Source organism: Cyprinus carpio, chromosome A21 (assembly GCF_018340385.1).
Source record: "Cyprinus carpio isolate SPL01 chromosome A21, ASM1834038v1, whole genome shotgun sequence".
Taxonomy (NCBI): Eukaryota; Metazoa; Chordata; class Actinopteri; order Cypriniformes; family Cyprinidae; genus Cyprinus; species Cyprinus carpio.
This window is the reverse complement of record NC_056592.1, coordinates 11,478,733-11,504,636: the sequence shown is the minus strand read 5'-3', so window position 1 is coordinate 11,504,636 and position 25,904 is coordinate 11,478,733. Positions and strand designations below refer to the sequence as shown.

Below are 25,904 nucleotides of genomic sequence, written 5' to 3'. Positions count from 1 at the left end.
GAGGTTTGATGGCTGGAAACATACACACACACACACACACACACACACACACACACAAACATACACACACACACACACTACTATAATTCTGACCTCAAATCAAGAGAGGGATGAGCTCAGAGAAGAGAAGAGCCAGGATCTGTGATTAAAGTGCATCTCCTCGGGCTGTGATGAACCTGGCTAACATTGGAATCCATATTTAGAATTTTTTCATTGCACATTAGCCACATTCTACCTTTATATGCAGTCTCTGCATTAAAATATATGGGTAGTTAGACATGGATTGCAAGGATGGTTAAAGTTATCAAATCCAGACTAATGAAAAAGATGTCTTTCTTTGTTAATTAATTAATGATTTATGAATATTATTTATTAATCAATGTTCTTACTGACTAAATTAATGCTATAATACCATTATTAATGCACTGTTTTTTTTGGTTTTTTTCTTTCTCACTGTGGGTGATGGAATGCAAGAACGGCCATCCATCCCGCCACCTTCAATAATATATGAGACACAGCTATCATTGTGTCATCCTAAACCTTTCTACTCCAGTCCACTGTATTCTTGTACACAGAAGTCTGTGAATTATTCAAGCCAAATCAGTTTAGAAAGACTCAGTTGCTTCTTTCTCTCATTGAGCTTGTGGACTTCGGCAGTAATCATAAGCTCGGAGAGGTTGCATAATATTTATTGGATATTTCTCTCTCTCTCTTTTTATTATTTTTGGAGACAGTTATTGTGCTTTTTTACATCTTGGTCAAGGCATTGTATATGAGAGTCATGGTACCATGGTCCACAGGGTTTTAGGGGTGCCTTATATTTGTCTGTTTGTTTTATTTCTACCCTTCTACCTTCAAGGTAAGAATATCAACAACCATTTTTTAATATTCTTTTCAGTGCTGTCAACTAATTATTTCAGTCATATATTTGTTAACTGTTCCACTTGATTGGCAGTGTTTGTTTGCTTGACCAGTCTCTGATTTGTGGATTTGGTTTTGTTTTAGTTTTTTTTGTTTTAGTTTTTTTGTGTTAGCATACCAACATGAGTGAAATTATATTCACATTGTCAAAATGCATGTGAAAAGAAATTCAGTCATGATGTACCCTTTGTAACTTAATCAATGCTAATAATAACTTCGAGCACTGCCACCTTCGAAATTTTTTGTGTGCTCTTCCAGGCGTAGAGATCTTGGACCCGGGGCAGGTGGTATACAGTGAGACCAGAACCAATGGCGTGGTGGGACGTGGAGTGATCTTGGAGTGTGGCCCTACCTTGCCCGATGTCTTCATCTGGGGCTTTACCAAACCAGGCACAGACACCATCCGTGCCGTTGTTTACAACTTTGGGAAGGGTCCTAAAATACAGAAATTAGCCAATGACTTGGGTAATCTGACAGTAATCAGCAACAGTGCCTCTCTGTCCATTGAGAAGCTTCCTCTGGCTGCAGAAGGAGTGTATACCTGCCAGGCACTGTATGATACACTTGAAGGAGCCAAGCTGTATTACTACTATGTATTTCTGCGTGTTTTAGGTCAGTGGTAATCAGGTGATGTATAAATACTGATCTGAACAATGGCTGACAAAGTTCAAGATTCATTTAGGTTGGCCCTGACATTTTGGGTGGTGCAGAAACCCTAAATTACCAGTATATGTTCTTCTTAACTAGCATATGCATCAAAATTTTTGTTGTTATATTGCTAGTTGAGTATAACTAGTTAAGCATAAGTTATAATGACATTGGCATGAACTGTTTGATGTTACCACCTGCTAAATGAATAAATGTAACGGTAATTCCAAGAAAAGGTTCAACTAAACCAACATTAATGTTTTATAGTAAACAACTTCTCTTTCATGGTTTATCAGTAACAAGGCTCCATTTTGTAATTACTTTAACAGTGCCAGTGACCAAACCTTACATTGTGATGAGTGACTCTTCACCAGTGGAGGGCACGTCAGTGACCATGCGCTGTGGTCTGGAGAATGGCACGGGGCCTATAAATTACATATGGGAACAGGAGAGCCGGGAAAGCCAGCTCACCACTGTGGCAGAGATCTATGACGACAACCGATTTAATGTCACTGATGTCAACCGAAATCACACTGGATGGTACAGGTGTATTGCCAGCAACCAGGTCAACCAGCAGCGCAGTGACCGAGTCTGGCTTGACACCATTTGTAAGAGACTCCTAAGTAGTCTTTGAAATACTCAGCAAAATTTGATGCATCATATTGTTTAAGTGTGCAATTTTAAGAGGATATCCTATGAAAATATCTCTGGCTCTTTTCCAGTTGGTCCAGACCAGCCTCAGATCAATGTCTCCCCTTATTCAGTGACGGAGCGGGGTTATTCTGCCTTGGAAAGAGAGACGGTTTCTCTCCTGTGTCAAGCTTCTTCTAATCCCCCAAGTCAGTACGTCTGGTTCTACAACAACTCCCAGGTGTTCACGGGTCCACAGTACACCATCACAAGGATCCTACGCATGCACACAGGCCACTACGCATGCCTGGCTCAGAACACTTACCTCAACACCCGCTCCAGGAAAACCATCACCCTCACCGTCTACTGTGAGTGCTCCCACAAACCCCTGCCTGGATTCTGGTGGCCACCTTTCAACCTGCCCTTCTATAGCTTCCTCAAGTTTCCTTCTGAAATTTCTCGCATTTGATTCCTCTTACACCTTTTCCTTCACACTAACACACTCACACGAAGGTACAGACAGTTACGTAAACAAAGGTGTCAGACTTCCAGAGTGGCCGATTGTCGACGTGCATCTGGAGGAGGTGTGGGAAGGTTATTTGTGATGGATGTATGTATATGGTTTGTTTGATCTTCTGTGCTATGACAAGTCAAGAAAGGCCTGGTGGCCTTGTATTGTTTTGTCATAACACCTCAATCTTCCCTTCATGCCTTGAATGTACATCTATTCTTGACTTACTGGGGTACTAACAACCCCACCGATACTGTATACTAACACAGCAACACCTTCTCATGATATGACTTCAAATTTGGCTCAGTTGTAGCAGGAATGATAAAGCAGATCCTAGGTGATGTTTTCAACAGATACCAATGCAGTACTCTTGAACTTTCCAGAAGTTGACTAGCTGTTACCACTGTGTAGATGAATAATAGACACCTTATCTGACCTCTTCGTTTGGCTCAATTTCAGGAACACTTCTCTGCCTCTATCATTTTCCTAAATTGGCCCAAATTACCTAAGATCCATTTCACTGCCCTGTGTTACACAATGGTTTTGTTCCCACAGATTCTCCAGATGGCGCTCTGACTTGCTTGATCCTACCAGTAAACAATCACACTGACCTGGTCCTCCAGTGTACCTGGGAGGGTGGTGTCCCTGCAGCGTGTTTGAGATGGACCCCGTATGTGTTTGGAGAATAGAGCGAGGGACTCACAAACATCACCAAGATTCAGAAAGGTCAGGAGACTGCAAACAACTCTGTCTTCATCTGTCAAGGCTCACACATCGCATCGAATGAAATCACAAGCTGCAGTGTCAGAACGTGTAAGTGTAAAACCAAGAACACCTTGTTCACTTTGAGATCAACAAAAGGTCAGTAAATAGTTTGTACATTCTTTTTATCCCAGGGATGCCCTACGGTGAGCCTAAGTGTTCTGCATATGCTACTCGAAATAATGAGTACCTAATGCTATCCTGCTCCTGGGAAGGTGGGTTTCCTCGAGCACTAGTGTGGTGGGCCTCCAGCTCAGGGGACATGCAAGGCACATCTGAGGAGAGTGCAAACATCCTGGTTTTGCGGTCAAGTGCTACCTACAGTGGCAAGGCTTTTGTATGCCATGCAAAACATCCATTGGCTAAGGAGACCAAACAGTGTGTTTTAAAACTAGGTAAGAAAGGGTCAATCATTATTCTTGCATCTGTAAAACAATCCTTAAAAAACTGTCCTTTCTTACTGTCTTTAGAGGCGCCAGTTCTAGTGACCCAGCGCAGTATGATGACCGTCTATGAGGGCAGTGATGCCCAACTCACCTGTATCTTAAGTAGAAACTACCCTGTCACAGAGATCACCTGGTTCAACAACCTAAAGCAGCATGTGAATGAGATTCCAAAGAAGTACGTCCTGGAGCAAGCTGCTGCCTGGGCAAACTTGACAGTGCGTGAAACAGACAGCAACACAGACAGTGGCGATTACTGGTGTTCAGCTACCAATGCTGTCGGTGGGGCAGAGATCCCCATTATGCTGATGGTGAAGAGTAAGCAAGCTTTTACATATAACACCGACACACTACACTACACTTTACTGTACAAGGTAGAAAGGTACAAGGATGCATGCTATCTTTCTCAACTCCTGTAGCTCACTCTTTAGTTATATTAACTGGTTTTACATATAAATGATTTACCATTTAAATTTTCAGGGTACCCAATGCCCCCAGATATAAGCATTAGTAGGATTATTTACAACAGTCGTCAAAGGACTGATGTTGACCTAGAGTGGGAGCTCCAGACTGAGGGTAACCTCACCGGGTTTTTCATCGAGCGCCAGAGGCTCCCTGAACCTGTGAAGAAAAGAAACAGTGACCTTCCCTGGCAGAAACTGGCAGATCTAGACCATGATTCCCGACATTACCAAATCAACAATCTGGATCCCAATGGAGCCTATGCATTTCGTGTTACTGCCATCAACCACCGCACCATTGGAAACCCTTCAGAGATAAAGAGCCCAGGTGAGAACACTTACAAAGTCATTGGATTTAACCACCTCACCACTGTAAAGTGTTTATATATAAATGGATAAGGTGATAATTTACATTAAAATACCCAAAGAAGGCAGGATATAATTTGATGCTGTTAGAAAAGGTTTTAAGATTGGAGTGTTTGTTTTATTGTTGTTGTTGTGAAACAACAACTTTTTTGTTACCACTCACTGTAAATCTAATGCTGTTGTTTTTTGTTTTGTTGTCCATTCAGGTGAAATGCACAATCACTTGACCACTTCCATACCCACATCTCCCTTCTTCTGTTCCTTTCCTCTTACATGATCTGCCTGTTAACTTGCCCTTTGATCTTTCCTGAGGTTATTTTTCTACTCATTCCATTCTGTGCAAAAGTGCATATAATCATATATGCTAATGACCGAAAAACAACAAATTTAACCAAGTGTTTAAGCTTTTTCCCAAAAACTAGTAATATACAATACAATTGTACAATATTATGTAGTAAGCTCTTATAATGTCCAATTGCCATGGTAAACTATGCAATTGTGACACTGATTTTGTGAAGCTGAAATAGGTATACTGTCTTCCAGCCGACCCTCCCTTCAATGCCTACCCAGCTGTGATCGGGGCAGCCATCGGGGGCATGATCATAGCAACATTAATCACTGTACTGCTCTTCATCTATGTGGTACGGAACCGCAACAATAACCCACGTGAGTTACACATCTTTAATGTTTCAAGAATTCAAATATAGGTTGGTTAACCCTGTAGCATGGTTCCATGTTAATACCACTGTCACACTTTACAGGGCTTCATGACTTGATATTTGGAAGGTATGTTTAACAATTGTTATTTTTACAGGTATTTGATTTTTTTGATTATTTCTTTACTATTTTAATATTATTTGTGATTTTCAGGCAGAACAGCCAGTCTAGAGAGAACATTAACTTTCCTGAGGATGAGGTTAGTGGAACAGCAGAAGGGGAGAGAGGTGAAGGACAACCAAGCCAATCAGCTAGTCCAGGTACCTCATGCCGTTGGCACTTGCTCATCCGAATGAGAATAATTTTTCACTTTACTTCATTTATTGAAATTTTGTTCATTTTTCTTGAAGAGGATAAAATGGAAATTAATAGTCTTAACTTAAAAAATGAAAATAATATCCCTGGCGAGGAGCCAGTCAACGTAACTATTACTGTCATGGCCTCAAGCTAAACACAAGGCTGATCCTAATCATGTTTATCACCATACATTTACTACAGGATGATGCACTTTGGGGATCAGAAACACGTTTTCATCATCAATACAAGTAAAAAAAGAAAGGACATTTTTTTTGTGTGTGTTGAATGTAATTTTATACTAATACCAAATTAAGAGTTTACTAGCAAGCCTCTCCCATTTAGATAACAGCTCCCGATCAGCTAATTAACCTGGTTTTGCTATTACTAAAATACAAGCGAATTTTGTCAATTAACAGAAGGATTGTTATATTTTTTTCTACATTTAACGGTTTACTTCATTTGTATTTTTTGCCACATTTAACTGTTCTTGTGAGGTAATACAAAGCATTTTTTGGGTATATTTGTATTTAAGTTCAATGTTTATTTTTTCGATTTTGTAAACTGATTTCAGCTGCTTATTTATAATGTGGGTTGAGATAAACCAACTTGTTTGTTTTGTTTTTTTGTAACATGTGTTGTTTTAAAGCAAAATTTTAGGTAAATTTTTTGATCTCTCAACACTTAATAAAATAAAGGTGGAACATTATTGGTGTTAATTTGATTCTCAAGACAGTGAACTGTCTAAAGGAAGTTGGACTATGGGCATGTTACATGCTGCAAAAAAATAAAAGATTTTTTCCTTTCTATGTTTTCTAATTTAAACAGCTGACTAAGCCAAACAGCATAATAATGACAGATTTATTTTCAGAATCTCTCATCTTTTTAAAGGGATACTCCATCCCAAAATGAAAATTTTGTCATTAATCACTTACCCCATGTCGTTCCAAACCTGTTAAAGATTTGTTCTGATTTTTGTTTTTATTTATTTTGGATGAAAACCTGGAGGCTTGTGTCTGTCCCACCCCAAAATGAAAGTTGTGTCATTAATCACTCCATAAAAGGTATGAAAGTCATCGTCTAAATTTTCATTTTGGGATGGAGTATCCCTTTAAGGGGCAGAAATTAAACCCTCTCTACATAAGTAACAGATGAATGAACAGCTGCTTCTCTCAATCCTTTCATACACAAATCAGAAAAAGACATATACAACTACAAACATATAAATCTAAACACGTTCCCCAATCATAAAACAACTTAGTGTACCTGTGTATGCATGTGTGAAAGCAGACTTTGCATGTAAAAATGTGGACATGCATCAATTCAAAGGCAAAACCTTTTGGTTACTAATAATGTCAGACAGCTTCTGTTTTAGTTTCAGGAATATCCTCTTGAATTCCAAACCGTCCCCCTAGAACACAAAAGAATAGTTTTGAGAAGATAGAGTTTAACTATTCAAATCAGTGATATTATGAAAATTAATCTTCACTCAAAGACTCTTTGATATTAGTTTTAATTGTATGGCCAGTTAATTTAGAATCATCATAGCATAGAAGTAATTCAGTGGTTTGGGTTGTTTTCACCTTTGACAATCGGAAATCTACTAAAATGCGTTCCTCCATTTCCAGGAAGTGCACTATGAAGATCAGCTTGTTGTTGCGGTGATCCATTGTGGATACTGTCGCCTATGAATCAAAAGAGAGAAGAAAAAAGAGATAAGATCAGTGCATTATACAGTTCAAGATTTAGTGCTAAGGATTTCAAATGCTTTAAATGTTACAACTGATTGTTTTATTTGGTTACCTGATTGGTGCAGCTCTGTTTCCATGTGTGACCCATAGCAATACAGGCATCACGGAGTGCAATGCAAGATGGTTCTGCCTTTACCGTAGTAAAGAACCTGGTCATCCTTCTCACCAACCGCTGCCATGGGTTCTGAAAATTAATAAATAAACAAGCATTGTTTTTAAGTATTTAACAAAATTCCATTATTCATTAAATAAATGGGTACACAAATATAATTACCCATAACCTATTAGTTAAATCATTAGAAATTACAACAATATGAGTGACACAAAACTGAAGCACTAATTATTATGTAATAGGAGGTATTTTTTTTTGAAATAGATGGGTGATAATTAATAAATAAGTATGAATAATATCATTAAGATTCATTTACCTGGCTGGCACCCGGTGTGCCAAGCAGCTGGCTGCCCAGCAGCATGTGATCAGGACAGGTAGGCTGTGAAAAGCTGACACTGACATCAGTGTGCACCTTAACTTCCTTTTCCTCCCACAATCCCTGCGGCTCAGGCTGAGAGCTGGAGATCTGTGCTCTGTCATCACTGCAAAAACACACAGGTAGTGATGGATGTGCTCCTTAGAATGTAATAAAGCACCTAGTGTACTATTTGTATTTGTACTAAATATCAAGTCAGCTATCTTGTGTATTAATTTGTGGTACTGAACTGTTTTTTCGTCTCAACTGTGAGAGCTCGGCTGGTCCCATGGTAACTCTATGGAAAAATGCAGCTTACAATAGCGAAACTCTCCACAAAGATGCAGTCTCTGACTGACACATGAAGAATACTGTTGTCTTACCTCCAGCTAACATTGCAGTGTGCACAATGCCACAAGCCCAAGTGTCCGCTGGTTGAGCGTGGAATGCTGAGCGTGACATCAGCTCGGGGGCAACATAGGGCAGAGTTCCACACAGACGGTTCAATGCCCGCTCCCGGTGCATCAAAGAGGAGTGCCCGCTCCCGGCCACGATGAGTGCCCGCTCCCGGCCACGATGACGGAACATGGTAGCCAGATATATATAAAAATGACATAGTAAACGTAATTTATAATACACAAATGTTATTCAAATTTGCATTTACATTTATGCATTTAGCAGACACTTTTATCCAAAGTAAAAAATTAATTATGGTGTTTTTATAAGTAAATTAGTTAAGGTGTATTAGTAAGATAGATTAGGTATAGTATTTAGCAGACACTTTTATCCAAAGTATAGATGTTGTTTTTTTTTATATTGTATAACAAATATTATTTTAATTTATAAAATAAACTCATTAGATGCATTACATCTTTCCACTAGAATAAGGGTTTTTAATCTTTTAGATGCCTCGGACCTATTATTTATTTATATATTCATTTTTTTTTTTTACTACAAAAGACTATAAAGACCCAATTTATACTGTGAAGTAAATGTATTATTTAATTACTTATTTTAGTCATTTTTCTACATTTATTTTAATGATTTTTTTAAGCACTTAATCTTATTTTTGTATTTATTTTATATATTTATTTTTACTTTATTATTATTATTACTATCATTTAAATGTTTTCAAGTGCTCCCTAGCACTTCCTATCCCCATTGGAGCCCTCCAGACCCCAAAAGATATGTTTCCTGACGTATTAATAATAACAGAATACATTTTTTTGGGTGCCATGTAGTTTTATGTCACAGTTTTAGACATATTAGTGTGGTTGTAACGTTCCACTGACCTTTATCATCAAGTTGTGTTTATGATATAGTTGTTTATTTTAATGGTTTGTGTGGAGATGTGTATTGATAAATCTGTGGAGATATTCTGTTTTATAATGAGATTTATCTAGTTTAATTAAGAAGGTGGCTATGGAATGAAAACCATTCACAAATACACCAGAATCAAAGAAAATCATCTCAAAACTGACACTTACCACACCAGCTATTAGCTGCTGAAAAAACCTGTGCGCCTCCTTTTCTGGCATCCCAACGTCTGGCTCTGTCAGAAATACTGAATCTTCAATATTTGCTCATTGCAAACATTCAGACTCCTCAGATCTACATTATACTGCCACTGGACAAACCCAGTTAATGTGTCCTAATCTATGTTTAGCTCACCGATTCTGTCAAAGAGCTCTCGTCCGTTACAGTACTCCAGGAAGATGTACTGTGTTGTCCCCTCACTCCTGTGCCCAAAGAAACATACAATATTTGGGTGTGAAAGCATCTTGCATATGCAAACCTCCTTCTTCACATTCTCGATACAATCCTTGGCTTTTGCCATGTCCACAACTTTCACCGCCACAGCCTCTTGGGTCTTCTTGTTGACCAGCAGTCGCACTCTACAATAATTTGAAGTAGATTAATACATTTTAAGACTTTAATGAATCAGGATGAGACTTATAAAAAGGACACTGGTCACTTACTCTCCATACGCCCCCTCTCCGAGGGTCTGCACCACATCCCAGTCTTTAACAAAAGGCACAGCCATGATCGGATCTGTGGACACAAGTCAGAACATCCTAGAAAACTAGTAGTAATAAGCAGTAACGTTAATAATATATTAGTTTTGAGTAACTGTTAAATAAACAAAATAACACATGCTAAATAAAACTAGGTATCGTAACTTAGGTTATGTAACTTACAGTTAAACGTCAAATCCGATAACCTTGGGCTGTCCAATGTTTATTTCGTGTTATTTTGTCAAATAAACATACCTTTCGTGTCACCAATCTCAGTGTTGAAGCTATCACATTTGATGCAGGTTGTTTATTTATTCTGTTGGTATATTATTTGTTTTTTTGGTTTAATTGTTAGTGTTTATACTGGAGTGTTCGTGATTACTTTGGCGCGTTCTAGAGACGTGACATCACCGGAAGCGCTTGGAGGAGAGAAATTTTAAAATAAAAGCTTAAATCAGCAGCAACTTTAAAAATGAGGGCAAATGTTTCATATTAACTGGAGAATTTCATGTTAATCTTTTCGTGTTTGTTTAGTTTGAATTGTATTGTAAAGTTGTTCGGTAATGAAGACCACCAAAACCATAAAAAATACAATATCATAGCAGATACATAAACTAAATATGAATGTGAGTTAGATATGTTATTTTTAAGTGTTCCTGCACTTTTTATTATAGTTTGTAAATAATATTGGTTAGGATTAGATGTGTAAATATTTAATTGTTTGGGCTTTTGTTTTGTTTTCTGTTTGTTTTTTTGTTTTGTTTTTTTGTCGTACAAGAAATAAAAAGTCATATTAGGTCTAAATTTGGGCTTTTATTTTGTATAGTTTCCAACGCCTGAAAACTGTACAAAATAAAAGCTATCTTTTATTTTTTTTATTTTCGGCAAATAAATTCACATTCATAATATTAAGACACTTTTTGTTTTTGTGATATTAATTTTAATTTTAAAGCATTTAAACAGTGTAAAGCATAATTACTAGTTGTCTTAATCACCATCGTTTATCATTATCACATAAGATAGCTGAAAGCAGCCTGATTTCGCCTGTCGTTGTTATGGCAACATCAGGTCGGTTCCGTAAACACAACTGTACAGCTGGAGGGTTATTTCTAAAGCTAGCTAGACTCTAAGAAAGTGGAGTAAAAAAATAAAATAAAAATCTTTTACCATGTTGACAGCCCACCGAAGCAGGACACGATGTCGGGAAGTAACTGGACCTGGACATTCAGTGGCATTGGTGAGTTAATTATTAGTTATGCTGGCAAAGGCTTGACAAACTGATTTATTATTAGTAGAAGTAACGTTAGTAGCAGTAGCAGCAGCAATAGTAGTGTTAGTAGTAGTATACCAAAAATTCTGACCCAATTTTTCCTAAAACGGACGAAAACCTGCCCAAAATCCCATAGACTTAACTAACAAGGAAAGCTTTCTTTCTTTCTTTCTTTAATTTAATTCTTTATTTTTATGTTGGTTAATGTAATTTATTTGTAAATTTTATATATTTTACTAGCGTATTAAGGTTTTTTATATTATTATGTTATTTTAATGTAGGTGTTATTTTTTTATTTATATGTATATTTATTTTTTTTTTTAATATTATGCTCAAATATGTGCTTTTTATGGGGCAAAGACTGATTTATGTGATGGAGTTTACCAAGGATCAGAGCTACTGTGATGTGAGAATGCGATGGGAAAGGAACACACAGCGCAGGATGGTGTCGGCCACTATTAGCAGACGTCTACAGGAAGCAAGAGAGCAGTACCAGATGGACATTGATGAAAGGAGGGAAAGGTTTGAATGGAATAACCTCATAAATTATTAAGAAATCATCTCACTGTAAAGTGTAATGACCTTGTCTGGCTCGTTTTTTGATCGATGTCTTTGGGTCTTTTTTAGAGGAGAGGGAGCTCTTCAGGGAGATGGAGGCAAAAAAGGAGACAGTGTTGGAGAGGCAAGCTAAGATGCTTGAAAGAGCCAAGACTCTGCGAGATAGAAGAGAGAGTGAGAGACAGAGACTTGTTGCTGAGAAACTCGATCAGCTCTTCAGGTAGAACGAACATATTATTAGTGGTTGGATGAACTTGAACTTTGATTCAGACTACAAGATGTTCCATCTTCCTGTGTTTTAGAGAGCAATGTGAGGAGCTGCGTGCCGTGCAGATGATGCGCAGACAGGATGAGGTCTGCACTGAGCGTGCTGCGCAGATCAGTACTAAGGAAGAAGTGCAACTGATTGATCGAGAAGAGGAGAGGATGTTCTGTTAGATGTGGTGTGGTGGAGGGATGGGCTGGAGAGGGGGGTGATTAATATGAGTTAGGTCGTCAGAGAGAGAACAATCTCCAGCAGAAGGCATTCCTGCAGGCACAGATGGAAACGACTGAGCAGCAGAGAATACAGGCAAAGCAACTGAAGCAAGAGGAGGCCCAGTTACTGGTAATGAGCATATTATTCAATAGGATGAATCAATCAAATCAAGCCGCAGTTATTATAAGGGATGCACGGTATGTCTGTACCATATCGGTTATTGGCTAATTTTAGACTTTTTTTTTATTATTGAACTATATCAGTTCAGGTATGCTCATTTCCCTTATCATTAAATTTAAATGACCTTAATTGTTACTTTTTGTTTTATGTTTGTAATTATGTTTTTATTTGTAATTTTATATTTTTTTTAAATTATTTATATTATTATTAATTAAATATAATTATTAAATATAAAATATTATATAAATTTTATTGTTTTTATAGTATTGGTTGCATTTTATATATATATATATATATATATATATATATATATACACACACACACACACACACACACACACACACACAATTCATATATAACTAATATTTTAAATATATATAATATTTAAATATTATTACTAATATTTTTAAATAATATAAATAAAATAAATTATTGTAAATATTATACAATTATTTTATAAAAGATTATATTTAAATACTACATAAAAAGTACAAAAAAATATATATTTATATTTAATAATATAAGTTTATATACAGTATATATTATTTAAAATACACTTATATTATTAAATATAAATAAATTAATACAAATAATATATATTATTATATATTATTTTATATATAATTATAAATATATTTATATAAATAATAATAAAAAAAATATTTAAAAATATAAATAAATGTAAATATTATAATTTTACCAAATCTCGCAAATCTTTATAAACCATGCCTTGATGTTGTTAAAATTGACTTGCTTTTAACAAATCTCAAAATTAATATAAATTTTACAAACCAAACATTATAATGCCTTGATGCATTAAAAAATGTTTAAAAATACTATTGGCCTGGAGGCAGAGAGAGAACACAGACAGAAGCTTCAAGATCAGGAGAAACGACGTAAACAACTGGACCTTTCACTTCGGCTGAAGATGAAGTGTCTGGCTCGAGATCGGCAGGAAGAGCTGGCTCTGGATATGAGCATCCTGGAGCAGCTAATGACTGAAGAGAGAGATGAAAAGCAAGATGAGGTCCTCAAAAAGGTTAGATTTTAGCCAACACTTTGGCCATTTTTGACTATCACTTAAAGAAGTGTAAATTTCTCATTTTTATAAAATGTTCTTCCTAAACAGCTGGAGTGTCAAGAGGAGCAGCGCAGGTACAGGGAGTATCTGGCAGAGCAGCTGGAAGAGCAGAAACAGCAAGAAGCTGAGACGGAGCAACTGTTTGAATCAGAGCTGCAGCAGGCCTGGGCCCGCAGGGAGGCACAGTGGCGTCAAGAAAAGGCAGCGAGGGACCGACTCATGAAGGATGTCATGGACACTCGTCGATTGCAGATCCAAGAGAAGTGTAAGGAAATTGCTATAAGATCACCCATTTACACACACACACACACACTCCAAGAGAAGTACATACACATATATACACACATATATATATATATATATATATATATAAGTATATATATATATATATATATATATAAAGAAATTTATACTTTTTTTTTAGCTAGGACACATTAAATTGATTGGAAGTTACAATAAATACATTTATGATGTCACAAAACATCTTTTTCAAATATGTGAGGTTCTTTTCAACTTTCGATTTATCAAAGATTTCTGAAAAAAATGTATTATGGTTTCCACAAAATATCAAGCAGCACAGCTGATTTCAACATTGATAATAATAATAATTGTTATTATTTTAAAATGAACAAAAAAAGTTTGTAATATATACATATAATAATAGATATTTTATTATATAGTTATTACACATAATAACATGGTTATTACATCTAAAAATAAAAGTTTGTTAAATATGCAAAAAAAAATTATGATATGTCAGAATGTTACATTTTTAATTTTTAAATATGCAAAAAAAAATTATATGTTTGTTTGTTACTTTTTGAATGTATTTATATGATAAATAAATAAAATATTAATGTCTTACTGACTTTGTGTTTTATTGGTGAGCAAAAGTATCTGCAAAATAATAAAAAAAAAAAATCTTACTGACCCCAGACTTTGCGTGGTAGCATGGTGTATGTATATATATATATATATATTTATTTATTTATTTATTTTAAAGGTGCTATTTTTCTCTTTAGTGAATGAGAATATACAGAATCCTTGAAGAGAACAAATTGCTGGATGAAGAAGAAAAGAATCGGTAGGTTTTTGTCAAAGTTGTTCAACTTAATTATACTTATACCAAAACATACAAAAATAAGCAATTAATTAATCAAATAACTAATTTTTAGTTTAAGGGAGGCCACTCAGGAATATCAGGCTGATTTATTGGCTCAGATGCTGTACCGCCAGCAGATTCGTGAAGCAGAACAAGCTGAGAAAGAATAAGAGTTCCAGAGGGGTCTGTGGTACCAGGAGCAGTACAATAAGAAGATCCAGGACATCCTCTCAAGGCCAGTATCTGGCACCACGGCAGTTCATCCCTTCAGGAGACGAGAGCGCCCCTTCTCCAGCTTTGGTGCACAGTTGGCATAAATCCAACCAATTCTATTCACAACATAAGTAACATTCATAAGTATGAAATATTCTAAAAATGATATCAAATAGAAAATACATTGAAAAAGAAAAATAAGGAACTTTCAGTGAACTTACATGCTTAAATATCTTGCTCATTTCTGAATAACTATACGTTGTATGTTTTACACATTTGTGTGATCTGTGATCAGATTCATTATACATGTGCTGAAGTTTGTATTCAGACAAGTCTGACTGGATTGACTTGTTTTGAGGTAGATATTTGCATGTTTAAATGTTAATTATTTAAAGAAAGCTTATCATTTCAATGAATATAGACTGTGAATAGTGTCCTCTTTTTGCCAATCAAATCTAATTAAAAACAATGGAAAGCTGTCCAGGGTTGCTATGAAACATGTACAGTACATAATACCAGGAGAGGTCAAAAGGTTAAGGTTTAAAAATGACAGTTAACTTGCAAAATATTTCCTTAATGATTTAGCAACAGGGTTTTAGACCAGTAAGCTGCTGGGTTAAATGATCAGAGGGTGAATTAGTGTATGGGTAACTTTTGACGCTGCAAATACTACGACAGTTTGTGAATGGTGAAGAAGTTAGTCAACACTCAATACCTTACTTAGGAGTGTTAGGGGTGTGGAGCAATTGGTCTATGTCATTTATTTTTTCTCACCTGACTGTTCAGACAGGTTTAACTTTTAACCCAAGTCAGTCTGGAACTACAAAATTCGGCAAAGTATGCTTTACAACCTTTTTAAGCATGACATGAAGAATATACAACATCTGAATAATTCAGAGCTCTGATGATCATTGTGTCTGTGGATATTTGTACAATTTCTAAGAGAAAATGCGTGAATATGAACTGTATGTCAAGGTAGGTCAGGCATTGCTTCTCTTTCATTCTAGATTTCCTCATTACATTAATGACAGCATGTGGTCCACTGAGATTTACAGGTTACAGCTTTATAAATAAATCCATTAAAATATACAATCTAAACCAGGGTAACCATAGCTAAACACATTTACACATCTTTTTATGTCATTTTTAATGTCCTTATTCAGGATGTGAACACTACTTAGGTATTCTCATTCTGAATTTATGTTTCATCCTGTGTTTTACTTATGGCTTGTGTTCACTCTACACCTTGCAGATAAGAGTAGAGAGGCTGCTGTGTTGCTCTGCTTTGTGTCTTTGATTAATGATGCAGACACTGAGAATACACAGTGCATGTTATCTGATTTTTCTAGGCAACTTCTGCTTTCAAATATTTGTGAGAAACTTAAGAAAAGTACAGAATCTTTTGATAAACTTCACATTGTATGATCACAATGAAATGGGCCCAGTCATCTTGGTGCACTGCAATGATGTGTTTCTATGTATTTAATAGCTTATACTGTCTGTGTACTAATAGTAGACTATTTTAGTGCTAAGTGTTTCAATGTCTAGCTGGAAACATTGAAGGAAAAAGAAAAAAAAAGATATTTCATGGAGTAATCATTTATTTAGACTAAAATGCTCTCAGATGACTGACAAAACCACACTGAATACATATGGGTCAATTATGTGATTATTATTATTATTATTTTGTTTGTTCTGGATCTAGTAAGTCATTAAAATTATAAATAAATAGATACATAAGAATGCACTTAATTAAAATTGACTTGAATACACATTTTCTAGTATAAACATATTTTTAATTTCTGATTTAAAAAATACTTTAGAATTTTAATTTTTGATATTTTTTGTTTAAATGCAATATGAGTGGTATAGCTAGCTGCCCAGAGAAAGGAAAACAGTCTCTAAAAAAACTATTCTTGGAAAAAGTTAATGTTGTTATTATTTATTAAAAAACAAACACAATAAGCAGAAGCTATTTTACATTTAAATGTATATTTAGTCAGTTAGCACATGCTTTTATCCAAAGTGACTTACAAATGAGGACCAACACACAATTTATCATAAGACCCAAATTCAGATATCAATACACGGTACATAATGCCAAGTATTCAGTGTAAGCTAGTGGCACACAAGCTAGAGCATAAGTGCAATACAGAAACGTAAAGAAAAACAAGGGGGAAAATACAGTATATTGGATTTATTATAAGAAGTATATTGTTTATGGTTTGTTTTAAAATATTAATAAGAAAACCATTTTGTTGTTATGTGACAAGACATGGCCCCCTTAATCCCTCATCTCTACCTGCAAGAAGTTTTTAGATTTTATTTTATCATTATTGTTCATTCACACATATGTATATTTATTACCTCTCATTTACAGCTATATGAGGCAAGTGCTTGTAGCTCTGCATTTGTTTTCATTTGGTGTTCAGAACTAATTTAACTGTAAACGACACTTTTATAAAGGCAAACGCTTTAAAAATGCTCTGGTAATATTTTCTTATTGCTGTTTAAATAGAAACAAGCGGGCAGTCTTTAAAACTTCAGTATTTAACCAGGACATTCTCTTTTCTGCAGCATGTGATTTTTCGTGCAGTGCTGTAATTGGCCAGAGGGTGTCGCTGTAGACACACTGAACTCTGCCATTGATCCATGCGCCTCCGCCGCTGCGGTCACGTCAGTCAGCCTGATAGAGTCCACGGAGAAGGGAAGAAGCGAGGGCAGTCTCTCTTGCATTTGGACATTTACACACTTTTCTCACATTTAACCAGTACCATCACACCAAGTCATTACACGAATTTTGTTATTTTTTGTGTCAGTGGTTTGTTTTGGTTTTAGTTTTTTTGTGGAGGAGGAGATAAAAGGGGCTTGTCAAACTCCACTTCAATTATGGGAACAAACACCTGCCGCGATCAGGCGCGGCTAACGCGCTAACATTAGCCGTCAGAGGGAGTTCAAAAGTACAAACCAGCTCGACAGGACGACATGGAGTGCTGACAGGACACAGGAAACCTGGATTATAAAACTTGTTGGGAATATCATCGTATTCAAACGGCGATATTTTAACTGTAACTAGTTTAGGTGGGAGCTGCTGCTCTATTTGGGATCATGTCTGTGACTGAACTCTACTCTAGGGTGAGTTGTTGAATTAACGTAGCTTTGTTTCACCTTGAAATAGCTAAATAAATAGTTAATAATATGTGACAGGTGGACACTAATATGTCATTTATTTTCTGTGTGATTCACCAATCTTCGTTTAATGTAGCATGACTAACGTACCTTAAAATCATTTAATTAATCTCAAAACATATTAAAACCTCACAACAGGTAATATTGAACTATTTGACGCCCTGCGGTTCTGCTTTACTGCCTTTAACTTCCTATAAAACACAGGGAAGTATCGCAGACAGGTGTGTGTTTCTGTTGGTTTCGGTCTGTAGGGAACTTAGTTTCGGCGTTCGCTCTGTTTCGAAAACTAATTGAGTTTCTTTTGTAGACTGATTAATTTGAGCGCTTCAGATGCGTCTTTGTTGTCACATAATGCCGTCTATGTAGGCAGCTCACTAAGTTACGAGATACTGCCAGTGTTTATGACGAGCTATTCCTCTGTTGAGGACTTTATTTACTCTGATAGTTCATATTTCTCTAAATATGCTGCAATAGGAAGACGTCTGTTCGCGTTTTAGGTGTACGTTATCTGTCAATACCCAATCATTTCAGTTTATTGTGTATTAATTAACTGTAAATTATTTTTATATTTGAACTGTTTGAAGGTATGCATTGAAGTCCTCATTTGATATTTAAATCTGTAGTTTTTGTGCTTGTTGGGATCGTTAATATGAACATTGCAGATTTATTTTCAGGGTTCTCATACTTAGGAAAGAAAAATTTAATTAGTAAATCTGCTTTTTTTCTAACTGTGCCTGCCTGTAAATAATTAATTAGATAGTAATTGGTTCAAACGACTGGAAGAAGTCATAGAAATTCAGCTGTTATGCAGTTATGTTAATCCCACACATATGAACTGACATTTGTTTATTTGTATTATTTTATTTTGACCTCTGGTGGAGATATTTCATAGAGGGAAAGCTGTAAATATAATTTTACAGGTTAGGAAAGACCTTTGTAATATTTATGGTCACTTACTAATGCTGCAGGTGACTCAGTGTTTCTAAGTTGTTTGGGCTTGTATGCAAAATGAATTTATATATTTTTCCTCCAGTCTTCAGCCTTGGACAGACTGTTCAGTTCAGCCTGATTCTCATAGTGTCACCATAAGGGTGGATTCATATTACACCAGTTCAGTCCTGTATTTTGGCCTTTGTGCTCTGGTATTGTTCGGCTATTTTGCCCTAAAAGTATTCCACAGCTTTCAGGTTGTATTATTAACTTGTGTGCTGTTGCCTTAGTGATCATAAAAAGACCAAACCAGTGATGTCATCATAACCACCCTGTCCATGTGTCATGTGTCATTGATTACACTGAGAATAAACAGTATTGAATGGATGGTCAGGCATTTTTCCAGAGGCCAGTGGTTCAAGGAAGATGGAATAAACTGGATTTTTTTTTCTTCTTTTTTTTTTTTTAAACACCCAAAGTCATCTGTGGCAACCCCCCCTCGCCATCATCTCCTAATTAAACTTCCTAATCTGCTTTTTTGATAATCTTTATGGAAGACCAGGGAACAAATTTACCATCTGTTTTTCTTTTTCCTAGAAAAATCTAATGTTATATCTAAAAACTAATGTTATATCTAAAAACGCATAACACCTTAGGGGGTCTCATTTAAAGACCTCATTAAAAGAAGTAGATAAGTAGATCCCTTGGATGTGTCCCGCCTAAAACATAGATTAAAAAATCGTGACAACACATTTTGAAGGACAAATCATTTTAGAAATAGTATTAAATCACATTGTATTTTTTGATGCTGCCTGCTATGAGTGTGTAAGCTTCCATGTAGCATGTTGTTGGAGCTTTGTGTCTTTCTTTGGTTACTGGTCTCAGAAAGAGGATTAGTTTGGGGCACAATGTACCCCTGCTTAAGTTTCGACCCCCCCCTTCGTGGGAGGTTTTGTTGAATTGACCCCAACACAATCTAGATTTGTTGGGCTGGACAAAAAGAGTCTTTAGGCCCAAGTAGACTCACTTGTGAGCAGTCTTTTCTTCTCTTGTGGTGTTTAAACAAAAACTCCCACTCCTTTTTATTTTTGTTCTGTGTTCTTATTTGTAATTTATGGTCTTCTGTTTCCGTTACTGCATCTCCTTGATTAAACCGTATGTTACATCACTGGTGAGGTCTCTCAGTGCCTCTGGGCAGGTAAACAAGTCGTGTGCAGATCCAGGGGGAGTATTGGACTGGATATGCGATCACACTCCATTGACTCATGGCTCGGCTAATGCTACTGCTAAAGTAACTGATGCAGAAACAAGAGTCTTTGTGAGAAATCTGAGTTTGAATCGCGGCAGGTTTAAAAATGGCTTATGACCAGTTCTGGTTTTTACATACCTGGCTTCATCAGCACAGCTCAAAGTTATACGATTAACCCAGTGATTTTTGAGTGTAGTACATATAAGTCTGGGTGATATTGATTAAATGTTGAGGGTTTTGACAATATAAATATTTTATGAGATTTATATAGTTTTTAGAATTTTTTTATAGGGGTAATTATTTTTTGAATAAACCATTATTTCAACCAAAAAGATGTTTGTTGCAAATTAGAATAAATATTTTTCAAACTAAATGTAAATAGAAATAAAGGTAAAAATGATCAAGGCATGTTAATCACTAAATGAACACAAGAAGAATATTAAATCATTTTATTTAAATGCATATTTATAACAATATATAGTAAACAGTATTTTTATAATAAATATAAACGTGAATATTATTAATAATAATGTTAATGATATTAAATTTTTTGTAAAATTATACAAATTGTAAAAAACAACCTACAAAACAAAAAAAACATGTATTGTAAATATGCAATATCTCTCAGTTGTAATGCAATATATCTCTAAATGCATTTACCTTAATGCATTTGGCAGATGTTTTTTTCCAGGGTGACTTGCATTGCGCTCAAGGTACACATGTTATCAGTTCTTGATTTCCATGGTTTTCTGGGTATTGGTGTTGATGTTGTTGTTTTTGTGGTGTAGTGTTTTAGTTTTTGAGATGCAGTGAGGTATTGAATTATAGTTTGTTTTTTTGTTTTTATTATGTACATATACAGAATTGGGAAAAGGGGTGCAATGAAATCTTTATTTGGTGCACCTGCTCTCCTCGTTTTACTTTTCATTGATTTAAATGGAGGTCTCACCTGTTAATCCCTGCTACACACCTGCCTCACTCCTGATCTGTCATTGGCAGGTACTGGTGTCAGATTTCAGAGTGATTCAGACAATCGGACAGTTATTTCTGGACAGTGGATAAAGATCACAGGTTGAAAAGAAAAAAGTGTAACGTGTTCTCCAGGAAACACCTGACCTTTCCCTGTAGGGCTTTTGTGAGTGTGTTGTGATCAGGGTGTGTTTGGCTGTGGTGCTTTTGTGAGTGTTTTCTCTGTAGCCTAAAGGGAACGTCTAGTGAATGCAGTGAAACCTGACAGTTCCTGACATTGATCATTCCCCAGCAGAAATATGCTAGGAATGTAAAAATAGTTCATTTATTTGTAATAGTTACTATTAGTTATAAATGTGAATAAATGTTTTTAGATTGTTAGCTTTCCATTCAAGCAGTCTTTGAAGTCAACATGAATTCACAAATGGACCATTTCTTATTGCAAAAAACTATCTGAACGTTATATTTGAAATAAAATTATGTAGACTTTTTAATGTAATTTCTAATTATTTAATGTAATTTCTTTTTTTAACATTCAAACATTGATCAATAAGATTTGAGGTCAGAAGGTTATGCTCACCAAGGTTGCAGTTACAGTATTTAATCAAAAATAATATTGTGAAATATTACAATTTATTAATTCTTTTCTAGTTTAATATATTTTTGAGTGTAATTTATTTATTGAATTTTCAGCAGCCTTTACTCCAGTCTTCAGTGTCACATAATCCTTCAGAAATCATTATAAAAAGCTGATATGATGCTCAAGAAACATTTCTTATTGTTATTAGAGTGTTGAAAACATCCTCTGCTCTTTTTTTTTTTTACATTTGTTTTTCAGGATTCTTCAATAAATAGAACGTTCAAAAGAACAGCATTTATTTGAAATGAAAATATATTTTGTAACATTTCAGGTGCATCTCAATAAATTAGAATGTCGTGGAAAAGTTTATTTATTTCAGTAATTCAACTCAAATTGTGAAACTCGTGTATTAAATAAATTCAGTGCACACAGACTGAAGTAGTTTAAGTCTTTGGTTCTTTTAATTGTGATGATTTTGGCTCACATTAAACAAAAACCCACCAATTCACTATCTCAAAAAATTTGAATATGGTGACATGCCAATCAGCTAATCAACTCAAAACACCTGCAAAGGTTTCCTGAGCCTTCAAAATGGTCTCTCAGTTTGGTTCACTAGGCTACACAATCATAGGGAAGACTGCTGATCTGACAGTTGTCCTGAAGACAATCATTGACACCCTTCACAAGGAGGGTAATCCACAAACATCCATTGCCACAGAAGCTGTTCACAGAGTGCTGAATCCAATCATGTTAACAGAAAGTTGAGTGGAAGGAAAAAGTCTGGAAGAAAAAGATGCACAACCAACCGAGAGAACCAGCCTTATGAGGATTGTCAAGCAAAATCGATTCAATTTGAGTGAACCTCACAAGGAATGAACTGAGGCTGGGGTCAAGGCATCAAGAGCCACCACACACAGACGTGTCAAGGAATTTGCTGAACCACAGACAACATTAGAGGCGTCTTACCTGGGCTAAGGAGAAGAACTGGACTGTTGCCCAGTGGTCCAAAGTCCTCTTTTCAGATGAGAGCAAGTTTTGTATTTCATTTGGAAACCAAGGTCCTAGAGTCTGGAGGAAGGGTGGAGAAGCTCATAGCCCAAGTTGCTTGAAGTCCAGTGTTAAGTTTCCACAGTCTGTGATGATTTGGAGTGCAATGTCATCTGCTGGTGTTGGTCCATTGTGTTTCTTGAAAACCAAAGTCACTGCACCCGTTTACCAAGAAATTTTGCAGCACTTCATGCTTCCTTCTGCTGATCAGCTTTTTGAAGATGCTGATTTCATTTTCCAGCAGGATTTGGCACCTGCCCACACTGCCAAAAGCACCAAAAGTTGGTTAAATGACCATGGTGTTGGTGTGTATGACCATGGTGTTGGTGTGTATGCCAGCAAACTCACCAGACCTGAACCCCATAGAAAATCTATGTATTGTCAAGAGGAAACAACAGACCAAAAAATTCAAATGAGCTGAAGGCCACTGTAAAAGAAACCTGGGCTTCCATACCACCTCAGCAGTGCCACAAACTGATCACCTTCATGCCTCGCCAAATTGAGGCAGTAATTAAAGCAAAAGGAGCCCCTACTAAGTATTGAGTACATGTACAGTAAATCAACATACTTTCCAGAAGTCCAACAATTCAATAATTTTTTTTTTTTTTTATTGGTCTTATGAAGTATTCTAATTTGTTGAAATGTACATTATGAAGTAGGTTGCAAATGATGTTTCATGTTGAATTTAAAAGTGAAATATGTTTTTTTTGTTGTTGTTGTTGTTTTTTGGCCGCTGGTGGAATTGTGCGCAATAAATTGTTTCCAAACTGATTTTCCAAACACTACTGATCTTTCTGATAAACAGCTAGCTCTGGATAGAAAATGTGCATTGAATATTTGAGGACAAGTAGATTCTTTACCCACAATTTTCAGACCCAGTTTTAAGATGCATTTTCTGTTATCATTATGGTTATTTTGAATTCTGTTTTTGACCAAAATAAAATCATTATAGCTGTCGCAAACACTCACAGCTCAGTTAAAAAGCTGACGTGAATGTTTTGTTACGCTGCTACAAGAGACTGTGCAAAACCAGTCGTGCAGGTTTCACACCAGTTCCTCACCAGCTCCCTTCCATCACAGCTTTTCCACTCTTTATCTTTGGCCTTCATTACAGTGTCCTTCAAGCCCAACAGATCACCACACTGGGAGCTAATGAAACGGAAACCTCTCCCTTCTTCACAGACAGCTGAATTGTTTGATGCTTGTTTGTACTGCATTATTTTTGTCAATATGGCACACACACATATATACTGTAAATGGTGCGGTTTGGCCACGTCTGCTGAGGTGAGTCATTCCTGTATCTTGGAAGCCAGGTTTCCCATTTGTAAATAACCCTTACAAATGTGTAGCTGATTGTATTGATTCAGTGTCTCCGCTGTCTGATTAAAAGTTCCATCTCATTATGGTGGCAGGTCAGGCTCACATGATGACAGGATGAGGTGTGGAATGGCATGCATGCTAAACGCTGAAATGAGAGTCTAGTCTGGTTAATGGTTTCCCTTCGTGGCTTTTATTAGAGATTCCGTCACTGCTCCTTCATGCAGTATCAGCTTTTATGGTTCAAAGATCATACGTTTAAGCTTCGTCATGCATGCTATACTTGAATTTGTTTTCTGAATGTTTGAGAAACCAGAGTTGAGAAATCCAGAATAAGGGTTTACAATAGGGAGATTAAAAGCAAGACAATTGTCTCTGTGTTAGACATCCAAAAATGCCACTGCATGAAAGTTAATGCAGTGTCAATTGTCTTGTCTGCTGATACTTTCTCGGTTGTTGTTAAGGCTTTGAGATGTGGCATCCAAGACTGTCTTCCATCAGTCATATCATGTGTTTTTTTTTTGTTTTTGTTTTTTTAACCAAATATACATTTATAACAGATTTCAAGTGTGAGAAGCCCATAAATTTAGCATTTCTCTGAGGAACCAGTATTGATTAATCCCAGTGAACAACAGAGTCCTTTATAGAAGCTTATCAGTGTAATAATTCTACTTTTAAAATGTGGTCTGATAAGCACCATAGCCATTCACAATAGCCAACTACTTAAGGACATCTAACAGAAATGTTAAGATGAAGTGTTCTTGACTGAAGTCATCGTTAACAATGTGTAGTGTGTAAGAGACACTCATTGAGCTAATATTATTTCATTTGGATGAAACTATTTTGTATAAGTACTTTTTGTTTCCAAAGAAAACATTCACAATCTGCATTCCCTCAACTTGACTTGACAGGTTTGTTGCAGTGCATTGTTGAACATCATGTGTGAAGCATACATGCAAAGTATCTTACGTGGCGGAATGTGATGAAATGGCATTCATGTCACTAGAAGATCCAGTCTTTATATGATGTCAGTTGTTATGATGTCATACTATGGGCTCAGGCAGCTATAAAGGGATAATGTAGCCACTACAAGCTGTCAAAACTTTATTCTTATCCTTAATCTTCCATAATCTGCCAATCATGCATTCTTTACCTTGAACTGAATCTTTCCACGCCAGTTTACAGAAACGTTATAGTCAGTATTGATTGTGCACGAACACTATGGGTGTGTTTTGATGGGGTTTTTCTTTGTCTCTAAGCGCTTTTTAAAATGGGACATGCTCAGCACTGGAGCACAAAGTGATATTAATTAGTGTCGGTTTATTATTTGTGTATGAAAGGGGACCAGTGTTTCTCCCCAGACCCCAACCTAAAATAGAGGTAGGAGGACCCCTCCTGAGCCTGTAGTGTGGTTCTTTATGTTGTCATTGTATTGGTAATGAGGCATTTGTTCATTCACTATGTTCATAAATATAGAATTAGGCCTCAGTTTATGTCATGTGAATTTGTATTTTTTTTGTTGTTTTTGTTCATACATAATGTATTTAGTCTTAGTTTTAGTCGTGAGTTTTATTTTCTGTATATAAACTGTAATTCCACATTCCGTCCAATATCGTCCTACAAATATTGTATTTTAAAGTTAAAATCGCTAAATTAAAATGATTAAAAAAAAAAAAGTTTACTGGTATTAATGCTTATCTAATGTGAATGTTTCCTGTGACTGGCAGATGTTTTCCGTGCACACAGATGCCATT

General features: G+C 35.9%; 4 protein-coding genes across 4 annotated transcripts in view; 3 read left to right on the top strand and 1 right to left on the bottom strand.

The window, feature by feature from the left end:
- The first annotated feature begins 580 nt into the window (after positions 1-580).
- LOC122134758 (V-set and immunoglobulin domain-containing protein 10-like 2) lies at positions 581-5,816 on the top strand. Its single transcript, XM_042711454.1, is given in 12 exon segments — positions 581-859; positions 1,180-1,533; positions 1,899-2,177; positions 2,292-2,567; positions 3,266-3,523; positions 3,607-3,867; positions 3,943-4,233; positions 4,396-4,704; positions 5,286-5,408; positions 5,504-5,528; positions 5,613-5,719; positions 5,812-5,816. Coding segments are annotated over 12 exon segments (2,358 nt in total). The 5' UTR covers positions 581-789.
- A 1,123-nt stretch (positions 5,817-6,939) lies between these two features.
- Positions 6,940-10,317, bottom strand: chek1 (checkpoint kinase 1). The gene is made up of 10 exons (XM_042711452.1): positions 10,242-10,317; positions 9,951-10,023; positions 9,643-9,866; positions 9,375-9,523; positions 8,355-8,535; positions 8,240-8,269; positions 7,933-8,132; positions 7,557-7,688; positions 7,337-7,438; positions 6,940-7,164 (listed from the first exon to the last, which is right to left on the bottom strand). The coding sequence occupies exons 2-10, from the start codon at positions 10,013-10,015 to the stop codon at positions 7,072-7,074; spliced, it is 1,176 nt and encodes a 391-aa protein (XP_042567386.1). The 5' UTR covers positions 10,016-10,023; positions 10,242-10,317; the 3' UTR covers positions 6,940-7,071.
- A 598-nt stretch (positions 10,318-10,915) lies between these two features.
- On the top strand, positions 10,916-17,678 carry cfap53 (cilia and flagella associated protein 53). The gene is given in 11 exon segments (XM_042711451.1): positions 10,916-11,223; positions 11,282-11,283; positions 11,617-11,846; positions 11,884-12,034; positions 12,117-12,273; positions 12,275-12,435; positions 13,311-13,512; positions 13,603-13,877; positions 14,585-14,638; positions 14,730-15,844; positions 17,447-17,678. Coding segments are annotated over 10 exon segments (1,545 nt in total). The 5' UTR covers positions 10,916-11,154; the 3' UTR covers positions 14,974-15,844; positions 17,447-17,678.
- A 35-nt stretch (positions 17,679-17,713) lies between these two features.
- The window catches only part of myo5b (myosin VB), a 43,890-nt gene continuing 35,699 nt past the window's right edge, over positions 17,714-25,904 (top strand). The window contains 1 exon segment of the mRNA XM_042711450.1: positions 17,714-18,004. Within this exon segment, the coding sequence (XP_042567384.1) occupies positions 17,978-18,004 (27 nt within the window). The 5' untranslated portion in view covers positions 17,714-17,977.

Coding starts and splice junctions, on each gene's coding strand:
- chek1 (XM_042711452.1), bottom strand. CDS start 10,015: ATGGCTGTGCCTTTTGTTAAAGACTGGGATGTGGTGCAGACCCTCGGA. Junction 9,867..9,950: donor GGAGAGGGGGCGTATGGAGA/GTAAGTGACCAG, acceptor AAATTATTGTAG/AGTGCGACTGCTGGTCAACA. Junction 9,524..9,642: donor AGAGCTCTTTGACAGAATCG/GTGAGCTAAACA, acceptor TATTTCTGACAG/AGCCAGACGTTGGGATGCCA.